Raw genomic sequence first — 15,551 nt, 5'->3', positions numbered from 1 at the left:
ATAATATTATATTATAAAAACATTAGTTAAGATAAAGGATTCAAAGTTATTTATTCCAAATGTAATTTAGATTGTTATAGTTTATTATTTATTTTAGTTGAGTTTTAATTCTTTTTTTTTTAGTTTTAGTCATTTCTATTTTACTTTTCGTTATTTTTTTTACGAAGATTTATTTTTTTTAAATTTATTTGCTTCTTTTACGATAATTTTTTTTTCAAGTTTCTTCATAGTTAAGTTAAGATAATTTTCAGTATGTTTTTAAAATGTATACAAATTTTCATAACAAATTAACAGCAGTGGTCAAGTTTTAAAATCAAATAGTATTTGCATGGTTATATTTTGACATGAAATCGCATGCCTTCCTGGCCAAGCCTCTCTCTCTCTCTCTCTCTCTCTCTCTCTCTCTCTCTCTCTCTCTCTCTCTCTCTCTCTCTCTCTCTCTCTCTCTCTCACTCTCTCTCGATCTCTCTCTCTCTCTCTCTCTCTCTCTCTATATATATATATATATATATATATATATATATATATATATATATATACATATATATATACATATATATATATATACATATATATATATACATATATATATATACATATATATATATATATATATATATATATATATATATATATATATATATATATATATATATATATATATATATATATATATATATATATATATATATATACACATATATATATATTTAAGATATTGATTAATTAAGTTATGGATGCCAATTGATAAGTTGATGATTATTTAAGTTATTGTGAGTATTTTTTTTTTAAATTTTACACAACTTTGACCCAATTTTGACCCAAATTTGACCCAAATCAAACAAATTGTATGTCATTTTCTAATACACATAGGAAATAATGTTTTTGTTATAATAGTTACACCGACCCTGGTAACAAACGAGAAAACCTCATCTCAGAGCTTGATATGCTTTTCGACATTGGTACTCCAGATGCAATTGATGACATAAGAAAATCTAGACTTCTATCTCAGAAACACAAAGATGATGACATTGCGTTATATCTTGATCAGAAACATGAAAGAAAGTCTAGTATGAATGGCCAGGATAAAATTTTTGAAGCAAAGGCTTTACAGTTTCTGACCAGAATTGAACAGCAGCAACAACGACAAGAAAAAGAAACAGAAAGACTAGAGAAAAGAGCAGCTGCAGAGCTAGAAGGAAATGAGTTTTTTGAAGAGTCCGAGGATGATGCACAAGTTGGTTGTACGGAAATTGATCCGGATTTTGACCCAGATCACATTATTGAAAAAATAGAGTTTCAAGAATTTGTTACACTTCAAGTTCCCAGAAAAATTATGGGATGTGACGAGTTAACGACAGCAGCCGATCGGTTAAAGTTGTCCGACAATCAAACTACAATGATAGTTTCAGCTATAATAAAAGCAGCGGGTGGCAATCTAGACGACTTCGATGTATCCCGTTCAACTACGCGTCGAAAGCAAATGTCAAACAGACAGCACATTGAAGAGAACATAATGGAGAAAATAAAGGAAAAACCACCTCAATTTGGTGCCATGCACTGGGATGGAAAGTTACTGCAGGACTCTCTTGGTGATAAGTTTGAACGTCTAGCAATTCTTCTGTCAGGTTCACCAGAATTTTCATCGGGAAAATTGCTGGATGTGCCACAACTAGGAGATTCTAAAGGACAAACTCAAGCTGATGCCTCATATGATCTCTTACAAGCATGGGGATTAAAAGAATCAGTTGTCGCCTTGGTATTTGATACTAGCAACAGTGCAAGCAACAGTGGGATCCATAAGAGTGCAGCTAAACTTATCAAAGAACTTGTTGATAAAAAGCTATTTTATCTTGCTTGTCGACACCATATCCTTGAACTTGTAGCTAGCGCTGTTTGGAAATCACTGTTTGGTGAAATCAGAGGACCAGAAAACAAAATGTTTGCTACCTTCAAAGAGGCATGGTCAGGTCTCGATAAGCAATCACCTATCCAGTTGCTGAAAATTGAAAATCCATGGTTGTTGGTAAGTTAAAGAACGAGTCATTGAAAAGTTAAAAATGCTGCTCAATAGCAAGGAATCATCTGTGTTTCCTCGGGATGACTACCGAGAGTGCGCAGAAAATAATCTTATTGTTCTGGGTGAAACACCTCCTCGTGGTACCCATTTACTCAAACCTGGAGCCATACATCAGGCTCATTGGATGGCTTGCAACATATATGCTGGGAAGATGTTCATGTTTTCAAAAGCAATCAAATACGACAAGGAAACTGTGATTAAACTGGAACGTATAAACAGATTCTTGGCTCTTTTTTCACCTCAGCATGGATGCAAGCCAGTATTGGAGCCAATGCTCCCGTAAACGATCTAGAACTCATTCATGACATGATGGATTTCCGCAATGTAGGAAGAGAAATTGCAGATGTTGTGGTAGCCAAACTAAACAACCATCAATGGTACCTCACTGAAGAAGTTGTTCCTTTTGCTTTATTTAGTCATCATCCTAAAATGAGTGACCATGTTAAGCAAGAAATAGCTAACAAATTGTGGACAATAGCAGTGCCTGAAAACTTCCGAATGGGTAAACCAATCTTCAGACAAATCAAACGCAACACAACATTGAAGAGTCCGGAGTCACATCTGTTGTTCCAGAATCTCAACATCAGAAGAGATTGGCTTGCTAAACCAGTAAATCAATGGGCAGCAGATGAAGACTTCCAAGTTGCTGAAAAGTTTGTTCAAACAGTAAAAGTTGTCAACGATGCTGCCGAACGAGGCGTCAAACTAATCTCAGATTTTGCAACAATAATAACAACAGATGAACAACAGAGAGCATGGTTATTGCAAGGTGTGGAACAACATCGGAAGCTGTTTCCAAGTTTTGACAAAAAAACACTAAACATTTGAAACTAATAACTTGAACTTACTAACTTGAAGTGACAATTTTGACATTTCCCTCATTTTGGACCTTAAAAACTATTAAAATATTGAATTGTTTTCCAGAAATATATGTAGAACGTAAACAAACATGCACAAGTTGTGCATCATATTACTACTATATAAAAAATAACAATTTCCATAATTACTTTAATAAATTTAATTGAGTAAGACCAAGTAAGAACAAAAGTAAGATAGCGTTTTAATACATTTTCTGTTATATTTTAGTTAAAATGTTCAAGAGCTTTGAGCAACCCCTAGAAGACTTAAAATAAATCTGTAAAAAATGTTTTTCAATAAAGAATTGATAGTTTAATGGGAAAAACTTCACTAGGCTATGTTCTGGGTTGTGTAATAATTTCTGGACAGCCCTAATATATATGCATATATAATACTTATATTTACCTGTTAAAGTCAGTGGAGGTTCACAGTTATATGACATTTCTATTAATTCTTTTTCAGTATAATGTCTAGAAGATAACTTCTCTAGATATTGGCGAATTTTACGACTTGTTTGAATCTAAATTAAAAAAATTTTCAGGTATTGCAAAATACACAATAACCATGGTTTTAACTTAGAAAAAGTTAAAAGATATACTTCTTCATAAGTTTTCTTCGGATCTTTAACAAATCCTCTTCCACTACGTCGATTAGGAGCACCAGTCATGATACTTACAACAGATAATGCAACATTATTTTCTCCAGGATTGTCTTGTAATGTCTCCATTTTATATGGATCCTTAAAGTGAAGTAAAAAAGATTCATATATATATATATATATATATATATATATATATATATATATATATATATATATATATATATATATATATATATATATATATATATACACACACACAACTATAGTATCATTTATGGGATTTTACAAAAAAATAAACACTTACATTAGCATTATCGGGGACATTTGAGTTTACCCGTTAACTTTTTGTCCCCATAAGCATCCATTTTTTGTAAAAAAAAATATCCCCATAAGCAAATTTTATAGAAAACAAAAAGTACATACATCGACTATCAAATAACCTGACTCACTGTTGAGAGCTGCTGCATTGAATGAGGGTTTGTTTGGGTCAGCATCAAGGTCAGGCTTAGGGTTAGGGTTACGACAAGGTTTAATTATGGTTATATTAATGTAATTGATCATTTTTGTAAATAGATGAAATATAATATATAAGAAATGTATAAAGTTATCAAAAACAAAGTGTAAATATCTTTTTTTAAGTTGGTAAAAAACTTAAAACAAAAATTCAAAGTTTAAAACAAAAAACTCACATAACCAATTGCACAGAACTTACAGACTCTACGCACTTCACGTGCTATCATTCGAAGTTTCTCAAAATTAACCTTTGAAAAAACAAGAAACTTTAAAACTTTTATTCTTTAATAAGTATGCTTAAAAAAATTCTACAACAAACGTACAAGACCATCAACATGTGTATCATTTCCAAGATGCAAAAAAGTCATGTCTTTTTTCACAATTGGAAACCAAGGTATCTAGATAAGAAAAAAAAATTGCAAAAATAAAAACATTTAAAATATAAAAACAAAACAGTAGCTTAGTTCCTTAGTGTCCGGCTAAATCAAGTTAAAAAATATTTTTATATTTATCTTAACCTATTCAAATGGAAATCCAAATTTACCCCCCCCCCCCTCTTTTTTTTTATGTTAGGTAATTATTTTAAAAAGATTAGGAAAAATATATACTTTTAGATAAAAAAAACCATTTGGATAAAATACTTTAGAAACTTTGGAATTGCAAAATAATGTTTTAAAATTGCAAATTATTGATATAATTTTTGGGAAAAAATATTTTTCAACTTGACATAATTATAAATTGTTTTTTTAACAAGAGGTTAAGCTAGCATACAAATAGATGATTACACACATGCACAAACAGTGATTATATTCTATAAATGAAAACCTTAATATTTTTAGGAGAGAAAAATTTCAGTTTGAAACTAGTAAAATAAAAACTATTAATTTGTATTTTGTAATTAGTAATTAAAATGAAGTTTACAATAGTAAGTAAAGTATAATAAGTATACTGCTTTTTTAAACACGCCCATAGTGTTTGATATGGTGTTTTAAACACACTCATACTGTTTAAGCTGGTGTTTTAAACATTAATAAAAATAATAAATGTTTTAAAAATTAACAAAATTACTTTCAACATTGTGTTAAGCAAAGCTGTTGGGAAAATATTATAAACCATCCAACAAAAATATGCAAAAAAGTTTTATTAACATTAAGGTTTCTTTTCCTATTATTAAAATAATTTTTTCTTACTAATAAAAAATAGGATTATAAAGCTGCTGTATTAAACCAAGAGATTTAAAAATTTCTTACGAAAGAATGGATAAACATAACAGAAAAATTTAATATCCAAAACATACAATTACCAAGAGAACAACAATAATTTACTTACTTCCTTACAAGTAGTAATTGCATTTTTAGTATAATGTATATTGAGCTTTAAGTTTATTTCACATTTCAAGCATAGCCAAAAGAGAAGCTAGTTAAAACAATAACCTCGAGGTTACTGAGGTAAGCCAGTTATAACAATAGCCTTGAGGTTATCGAGGTAAGCCAGTTATAACAATCACCATGAGAAAACATAAATAAATTTTATTAAAGCAGTTTTTTCTTCTGATCAGTTCCTTCTGATTTCTGCCAAACTTGAAGAGGCTACTCATTTTTATTTATTTTCAATTGTTGTTACAGAACTTAACCAGGGTCATGGTGAGGATAAAAATGTATTGATGCAGGAATTTTTTTAGCAACCGCCCCTCCCCCCCTTTACTTAACAATGCAACAAAAATTGTACTTAAAATTTTTTAAGATAGATTTAAATAAAAAGATTTAAAAAAAATTTGCACAAATATTGTTAAATAGAAGAATTTTGTTTAAACAAGGTTGTATTGCATGCCCTTTTCTTAGTCAAATTATGGGTTAATGTATCAAAGTCTATATGTTTTGCTATGTCAAACTTAATGCTCAAACTTGCAAGTTTGTTAAGACAATCCTGACTCATGGTGGATATTTTTTTATATGTTTAAGCTTGCTGGAGCTTCTTTCTGCTGATGGTACTGTTGCTGGTGCTGTAAGAAGTATCCTCAAACTGTCAATGAAGTTTAGAAATATACTTTTTAGTTTGCATTCTGCCAAAGCATTTAACATTTCCAGTGTACCCAAATATTTTGTATTGAATTAGCTCTGTGAATTATTAATAAGTGTTTCACTTCTTGCACAAGGTCTTCACTAACGATATCTGTAGAATAATAAAGGTTTTAAAACTATGTTTTGTGGTGCTAATCAACTGTAAGTTCAAAACACTATTCATAAAAATTTTTTTTTGGAATCAGGATTCCAACGAAGATTCATCTGCCACATTTTTATTGGATTTTTATTGCTTATTTTGCTAATTACTTATTTTAAATAAACAATAAAATTCCACTATCTAATAAAATTTATTAAAAATCAAAACTTAACAAAAAATACTTACAGCTAACAAATATAAAAAGTTTTCACAACAAAGCTTACTACTTACAAATGTAATGACATCTTTTGAGGACATTGCAAAAAACTGTCAAAGACCCTCCCCTCCCCTGTCCCTTATGATTGCTTATCCCATCACTATTATTAAGATTTTAAAAATGAAACTTTTCCTAAAAAAAAAGTGATAATACAATTGATTGTAAATATATATATATATATATATATATATATATATATATATATATATATATATATATATATATATATATATATATATATATATATATATATATATATATATATATATATTCATTACTGAAAAAGCTATAATACAAATAAAAATATGAAGAAATAAATAAGTTTAAATAAATTTGATGTTCTTCTTAAATTAACTTTTAACAAGGCACAGAAGTTTTACTTGTAGTAAGATTAAGTCAATGCATCAAATTTTAAAGATTTTAACATCTTTATACCTTGCAAATTTTGCACCTGTTACAATTCAAAACTAAATCTAGTATATGTAATACTTCATCCTATACTTACAATAGGAGGATAACACTGTTCACCAGTAAACATGTTTCTGTATTTTGACATATTTCGTGATGGATCCATGAGATCTAACAAATCCTGTTAACAAAGAAAAAGTATGACAATCATAATGAAAACTGTTTGAAAGCATAAGTTATTATTAAATATTACTAAAGTATTTTTTTTCAAAAAACTTAGCGTTTTACTGGCAGCCATAAACTTTTGACAATAAGATAGCTACATATTAGTATTGGTTGAACACAATGAAGTTCAGCACCCATTAGTTATTGATAAATGAAAAATTACTTAACAGATTTTTGTAACTTTTTGACACAATGGAGTTGATTAAGTTATTTATTTAATTCAACAATTTTTAATTACACTAAAAAACCAAATATTTTTGCAAGTAATTTTCTTCATCTGCTGAATCTTCCATTTTTTCTTAAAAACTATTTTACATAAAACAAATTTTTTGATTTTCAATAAGGTTTCTTTTGTAATTGACCAAAAATTTTTAATAACTTGTTGCTTGGGACAATTTGAAAGATTTGCTTAAGATAACAATTCAATGCTATTTTGTTCATAGCACTCTAGAGATTTCTAAGAGTAGTGGATTGTGTATATATTTATAAAAAGCTTTTTTTTTTAAAATAAAGACAAATATTTGGTTATTAAGTTGTCGAATTAATTCTTTTATAAATTTCATTAATTAAAATTTCATAAATAAAAGGGTGGAATTTTTCCATTGGCACTAAAGGAGCATTATTATTTATTGTATTTTTTTAAATTTTCCAATTTAACAACTTAACGTTTTTTTATTTGTTATTTTTATAATTGTGTTATAAATTGATTTTATTTTATTATTTTATTATTATAAATAAAGGTTTTTCTACTTAGGCCACGAGTTAAATTTGTTACATTATAAAACTATTGTAGTTAAATTAGAAAGGCTTATTTTTTCAAGAGTTATCTTTTAAAATTTTTTATGTGTTTTCCGTTAAACCTAAACACACATTTTTACTAAACTGCCTCTTTGTGTAAAAAAAAAAAAAATTAAAAAAATTTGCTGAGTAATTTTTGAGTATTAGAAGTATAAGGTGTATTAGTAGAATTAGTAGTAAAAGGTGAATTTCATCATGTTCAACTGATATATAAATATATTTCCATATTTTAATAACCATGGCTACATATTAACCCAACACCGCATATTGTGTATTTAAAGAAACAAACAGAATTTGACTTAATTTTATAGTGTAAATTTAAATAAATGCGCATATGTTTAGTTTTTCTTAGAAAATATACTAATAAAACCGGGGATTTAAAGCACATAAATGGTTTTTTGTTCATGAGATCTGCAATCTGATAGATTAATGGAAAATGTACGCAGTGTCGGGTTAATATAGTACTGCATCTATTTTCATACTTTAATAATCATGGCTACATATTAATATAGGACTGTATCCATTTTCATACTTTATTATTTATTTAAATTTTGGTTACCTCACCATGAATCCTTTAACAATAAACTTAAGCAAGAAGGGAAAATATATATATATTCATTACTGAAAAAGCTATAATACAAATAAAAATATGAATAAATAAATAAGTTTAAATAAATTTGATGTTCCTCTTAAACAAACACACACACACACACACACACACATATATATATATATATATATATATATATATATATATATATATATATATATATATATATATATATATATATATATATATATATATATATATATATATATACACACACATATATGAAAGAGTAATTAAACTAACCACCATGCATCGTCAATAAAAACAAAACAAAATATACCTGAAACATATCTTCATGTTTTTGAGGAAGTTTCTCCCAAGTATGCTTTAATCTTGAAATAGCAGTATTAGCTAAGCCACTAAAAGTAAAATCAAGTACAAAATGAACAACCAACTTTGTACTACCATTATAGTAAAATTACGACACAATGTCACAACAGTACAGCAAACTAAACATATAAAAAAAAAAAGCATAACAATAAACAAAACAAACAAAAAGAAACAACATTGATTAATTCAGAGTAAAAAAAATTGCGCAGTGCATTATTTCTTGTATGTAAAATTGAAATACATTGTCAACAAGTGTGATTATAGACGCTCCTCATATGCCTTCCAGTGTCAAATTTCTTTAGTCTTGCAAACGCTAAAAGATCATTCTTGAAAAAAAAAAATTCTTGAGGGCATTTTTTTAAATTGTTATCAGATTGAATTTTAAAATTAATTTTATTCTTGAAAAAAAAAATTCTTGAGGGCATTTTTTTTTATTGTTATCAGATTGAATTTTAAAATTTTTCTTTTATGCTACACATTTTTATTGCTAAAATTAATTTTAATTATAAAATTAATAATTTATTAATTAAAAATTAAATAATAATTCAATTAATTGTTAAAAATTAATTGAATTATTAGATTAAAATATTATGGCATAAGAAATACTTTAATCCTTTTTCATTCCAAGACTAAAATTCTTAACAACTAAATAACTCATTACAAGTTTAACAGCAGTGTTATTACTCAACTGTTGTTATTGGGATCATCGCCAATCATGTTATAGTATTATAAACTTTTTTTTTACTTGGTTTTTATTCTATCTTTCACCAGTTGCCATGGCTTCCCAAAATCATATTATCACTATCATATTACCCAATATAATATTATCACTGAGCTGAAACAATAGACTAACTAGACAACATAATTTCAAAATGCATCTCCCTTTGTAAAGCTCTTAGATTGAAAATTGAACAATTAATTCTAATATAAATTACTGTTTTCCTAAAGCCACAGATGAACTTATTATTTCTTGTAACTTGTAGTTGTCAAAAAATACAACTTTGACGGCCAGTTTTATTTTATGGCTGATACAATGAACTAAAAGTAGCTATTTTCTTATTGCTTTAATTTGCACAATGATACCGCAATGTTGGCTAATGTTTACTTGCTCCATATAGCATTATACTAACTAATTTGTTTTAACATCATTTGGATCTAATTTAAATACCTCTTCTTCAAAAATATTATTGATGCTTTTTACGTAATGTAGTCTACTTCTTCACAAAGCCTTTCCATATCAAGCAGATTAGACACCATATAAAAAAGAGCACATGTTTTGTTTCAACTCAAGCCAAAACATCTTTTTTTTAGTTTTTCAAGCATCAAGATTAATTTAGAATTACTCTGATATAGAATTGAGAAGAACTGATCATTTATCATAAGATTGGTACATCTTCCACGCACTTCAAAATGCTATGCATTTAACAAGATAGAGTTTACTAAAATCATTTTTGGCATCTTTTTACAATTACTGTACATAATATATTTTACTTTAATTTTACAAAATAATCAGTGAAATTTACCAACTTTGAAACAAACCAAACTAATTATTAAATTGTTAAAACTTTTTAACTCTTTAAATAGTGAACACAATGCTTTTGTAAGTATTCACAACAGTGAATACTTACAAAAGTATTCACAACAGTGATTATGTGATCTATACTTACAAAAGCAGTTGTTGTGTTAGTTAAAGGAGTATTTCAGTTGTTTATTTCAATATTCAGTTGTTATGCTTAGAATCTTTCTCTACAAAATGGCATTTTTAATTTTATTGTTTGAAAGTTAAATTTTTTTACTATTCAGATTATAGTCAACCAAAATAAGCATTTTTGACTTCTTTTTATGTTGAATTGAGGGGCTGCAGAAACAGCCCAAGAGATTTGAACAGTTTATAGAGAAGGTGCAATGCCTGAATATGCTGCAAAGAATTAAATTGCTAAATAAAATAATGGAAATTTTGTCTTTCAAGACACTGCTGTGAACACAGAGCTTTACGTTAAACAGATACCATCTTAATAATTTTTTCAACAAAAACAACCTGATCAACAATATTTTGAATCCTCTGGATTTATTTATATTGCAAATCCTCTGGACTTAACACCTTCAAATTTTTATTACTAATGTTTAAAATAAAGACCATTACTAATGTTTCAACCCAATATTTGATAAAAACATCTCTCATTTGGCAGTTTCTTGTTTTCACATTTTATAACAGTAAGATAAAATATTTTCTTTAAATATTTTCCCAACTTGTTACAAAGTTTGTCCAAGTTATTTTTAACAAAGTGTGAAAAGACTTAATTAAACAGTAAAGTTGACATGTTAAAGTTTCTTTTAAAATTCCTTAACAGAAATTTTTTTTAAAAATTATTTTATACAAAATCATATGAACAACTCATCACTTCTTCCTCCCAACTTCTAGAGACAAGTGTCATTTTATGCTCTAGTTGCAAGATTAACAACTTATTAGGCCTGAAAGTCTTAAGTATTCCATTTGCATCTATATTTAACCTGCGTAAAGAGGTTGCTCTTGCTTTATCATAAACCCTGTAAATATGAATAAAACATTGAAAAACAAAAGCACGCTGATAAACAAAAATAGCACATAACTTTACACAATTTGAATATTAAAACATTAAATTACCATAATTATTTTACAAACTTTTATAAAACCCAAGTTAACATACCTTATAACGGCATACATGGAGTTATAATTTTTAAAATCTTTGCAGTATTCTGAAAAAACATAATACTTTATTATATAAAATAATGGTGTGAAATTTAAAAGATCTTAATTTAAATCTCGTGACTAAATAAAGAGTAATCAAGCAGCAGGAGACAACCTGTAAAATATGTATAAAAGAAAAATATAAAATAAAGAAATCAATTTATTATTCAAAACAAAAAAAAAATAATCTGTAACCATAGTTAATTATAGTGTAACCATAGTAATAAAATGCTCAACAAAATAAAAATCTGAATTATTATACACTTATATTATTTAGTTCATGAAACATTCAACAGTATTACTACTTTTTTCCAGTTAGAGTTTGTTTGTATATGGAATGCGACAGAAACTGCAAATCAAAATTTCTAGCATAATGACCAAAATATTATAAGAGGCATTCACTTAGAGAAGGTAAAAAATCAAATTATAAGAGACAATCACTCAGAGAAATTAAAATATTTAGGGTTAATTCTTTACTTCAGAGAAAACTGATATAATTAGTTCTATGTCTATTACTTCTTAACATGCTAGATCATTTATAACAGGCTATAGTATGTTGAAAGAATGTACATATAATGAAAGAATGTACATTTAAGAAAAATATACAATGAATGTAGTTAAGTTAGTATGTTGAAAGTATTTACAGCAGGAAACCGGAGATATTCAAAATTGTTTTTCTTGTCTTAAATTAAACATTAAATATAAGTAACTTTAGAGGTGCCCATGGCACCTGTAGATAGCAACTCAGAGGTGCCAATGGCAACTGTTTTTAGCAATTATTAATGAATAACTGTTTAAAAAATAATTAATTTAGAATTAACATTAATCATATTTATTCAAAATCATAATTTATTACATATTTGTAATTAAATAATTATTTACTTTATAAAGTGAAATTTTTGATTTTTTTAAAATTATGACTAAACTGATATTTAAATGTTTCACTCGATAATACTAAGTCTAAACTAATTGAATAATTACTTAAAACGGATGAAAATAATTTATTTTTATTAATATGATTAACCACTAGCGAGTAATTACTGCGTTAAGGCATCAGCCACCTGGGTAATTATAAACACTTAGTAATATTTAAAATTATCAGAATTACTGCACTTATACATAATAACTAAAATGCCTTAAAAAATATAAATTTGTTATCAGTAAACTAATATCTGATGTCTTCAAACACAATATTTCATTTTACTTAAAATAAGAAAAGGTGAGCAATTTTGGTTTTACCTGTGTGTTCTTCAAATACTAAGCTAATGTCTGTAAGCCTGTTTCAAATTGACAGTTTTAATTTCTGTTTCAGCAAAAATTTATATACTGAAGTCTCCGTGTATGGCTACTTCAGTACAACATCATCAGTGATGTTTTATCAGCAGCTAAATATAATATGATACTCTTTTATAAATCATTTTGACTGCAGATTTAAAATTTGAATTTTTTTTTTTTTTGAACAATTCATTTTTTAATTATTATTAATAAAACAACTATAACTTCTAAAATTTGTATATAACTTTTTGTTTTTTATTTGATGCTGAAATTCATTCGAACAAAAAAAACAAAAAAAAACTTAAAACAAACTTTCACTTATTTACTTTCGTATAATTGCAAATTTGTTAAAGTTGGCATACTTTATTTAACACATTTCTTGTGTACAAAATACTCTATTACCATGCCAATCTAAATCCTTAGTAGTCAATAAATGTATAAAAAAAGAATAATATAGTAATTAAATAATAAAATTTCAGTTAAACTTTCAGGTTAAAAAAATATAAAAACAATATAAATAAAGCTTATTAAAAGTACAAATAAACAAAAAAATTTAATTGTATACTTATTTTGTTACTATAAAAAAACTTACTCGCTACTTTAATATAATATTTTAACAATTTCACACGCTTTGCAATATTTGATTCTTGACAAATTTCACTAATCACCCAAAACATCTCAGTGTTGGTGGTCTGAAAAAAGGTTATAAAATTTAATGTTTGTTTAATACTAAAAAAAATTGAGTTTTACAAAAACTTGTGAATATGTATAAATATGACATCATATAAAATTTAAAAAAAATGTAAAAAATGTGACATTATATAGTAACTTTTTGAATTATTTATTTATATCTATTATTTTTAATGAATCTTATGTTTGTATACAAAAAAAAAATTAAAAAAAAATCCGCAATGTGATTAATTTCAAAATTAAATGTTATGATGAAATTTGTTTTTAACCTGACATATATCATTTCAAAAAAAAAAAAAAAGATTTTAATTATAGTAAACAAGGGGTAAAAAAGGTCTTTATCAGAAAATCTGTAAAAAAAATTTTTTTTTTACTAAGAGTACAGAAAAGATTAGAAAGAGTACAGAAAACCTATGTACTTGTATTCTATGTTTAAATTACAAATTAAACTCTTCCATTTATTAAAACCCATACATGTTTAAATTTCATCTTAGTATTTAAAAAAGATGTATAATATGATTAAAAATTTTGAAAAAAAAAATTACCTGCTCAACACATCTCAAATTTTTCGACTTTCTTTCATTATTGGATTCAAATAAATTATAAATATACTCTCTGGAATCAACATTTCGAAAAAGATCAAAATCCTTTAAATTTAAATTGTTTTATATAAAATAAAAACAATTAAAAAAAAGTAAAAAAACAAGATCAAATTAAATAAAAACAATAAAAATTACAAGACTCACAATAAAAAAATAAAAACAAAAAAAAACCTGCAATGTTAATTCTTTAGCAACATCTAATGGAGTAAGTTGAAGCAAATTAAAATTTGCTTCCCTAGCAATTTCCTACAATATATAAAATATATACAATATATAACATCAAAAAAAAAACTTTTTATACAAAAAATTTAACATGCGGATACAATTAACATTTAAAATTATTTTTATTTAAAATGAAAACAATAGTTGAACATTTGATATTTTATTATTTCAAGAAAGAGAAGATTTAATTGCCAGCAAAAATATTGGATATGTTTTTGATAACACTTTTTGAGTGAATGAACTACTTATAGCGAAGATTTTCATACTAGATATGATTTGATTTAAAGTTTAAAAAAATCACATAAAAACAATTATTTCAATAATGCAAAAGTAAATCTTTAATAATGAGTAATACCTGAGCTACTTCATCAGAAATTGGTCCTTCAGAAATGCTAGCTTTGATATAATACCTGTAAAGAAAAATCCACATGAATTAATTTTTAAACAGAAACTTTTTGGACCAATTAAAATTTTAATAAAAATCAATATATACCTGCTATTAAGAGAAATCCGAGATGCAAGGTTGCTTGTTTTCTCAGGAAGACGCTTCTGCTTAATAAGACCATCTTCTGTTACTGTTACTTCACACAAGAAATAAGATTTGCTAGGGAAAAGAAAAAACTATTAAAAATGAAATTTTGTGAACACTTGGTTGTATCAAAACAAGTTTTAGCAAAAATCATAAAAATAATAAAATAAATAATGATAAAAAAATTATATGAAGATTTATTTATACAAAGTATCCTTTACATTAATGCTGAATGGTTTTAGGAGCAAAATTTTCAAATTTTATTTTCAAACTTTTAATTTCTTGGTTATTTTCAAATTTTTTTAGAATCAGATCAAAGGGTTATTTAAAATAGTTATTTTAATGATTTTTCATGTTGCCAGAACAATTATGAAAAATACAATCTGAACTTTTCTATTTATTTCAATACTTTTCCTAAACTTTATGAGGTAATTTTAAATTTTCTAAAAACAATTTGAATAATTATTGCAAAAATAAAAAAACTTGGTTTCTGCCAAAGCAACAACCCAGATTAACCAAATTCTGATAGTTCCAGAAATAACATTCAATTCCAGCATCAACTAAAAAATTATAACCGCACAGGTCACAGTCAAAGTAAAATTAACCAACAACTATCACAGGAGCAAAACTTTTCAATTTTTTTAA

At 26.3% G+C, this 15,551-nt stretch overlaps 1 protein-coding gene across 1 annotated transcript in view; it reads right to left on the bottom strand.

Moving 5' to 3' along the window:
• The window catches only part of LOC136071926 (rap guanine nucleotide exchange factor 6-like), a 58,585-nt gene that overhangs the window by 5,436 nt on the left and 37,598 nt on the right, over positions 1-15,551 (bottom strand). The window contains exons 19-30 of the mRNA XM_065797756.1: positions 14,871-14,981; positions 14,733-14,787; positions 14,327-14,401; positions 14,099-14,200; positions 13,456-13,555; positions 11,548-11,596; positions 8,811-8,889; positions 6,995-7,078; positions 4,376-4,450; positions 4,229-4,300; positions 3,537-3,677; positions 3,344-3,458 (exon numbers count right to left, since the gene is read on the bottom strand). Coding sequence (XP_065653828.1) covers positions 3,344-3,458; positions 3,537-3,677; positions 4,229-4,300; positions 4,376-4,450; positions 6,995-7,078; positions 8,811-8,889; positions 11,548-11,596; positions 13,456-13,555; positions 14,099-14,200; positions 14,327-14,401; positions 14,733-14,787; positions 14,871-14,981 — 1,058 coding nt within the window. The remainder of the gene's footprint in view (positions 1-3,343; positions 3,459-3,536; positions 3,678-4,228; positions 4,301-4,375; positions 4,451-6,994; positions 7,079-8,810; positions 8,890-11,547; positions 11,597-13,455; positions 13,556-14,098; positions 14,201-14,326; positions 14,402-14,732; positions 14,788-14,870; positions 14,982-15,551) is intronic.

Source organism: Hydra vulgaris, chromosome 05, assembly GCF_038396675.1.
Source record: "Hydra vulgaris chromosome 05, alternate assembly HydraT2T_AEP".
Classification (NCBI taxonomy): domain Eukaryota; kingdom Metazoa; phylum Cnidaria; class Hydrozoa; order Anthoathecata; family Hydridae; genus Hydra; species Hydra vulgaris.
This window is presented reverse-complemented; position numbering and strand designations above follow the sequence as displayed.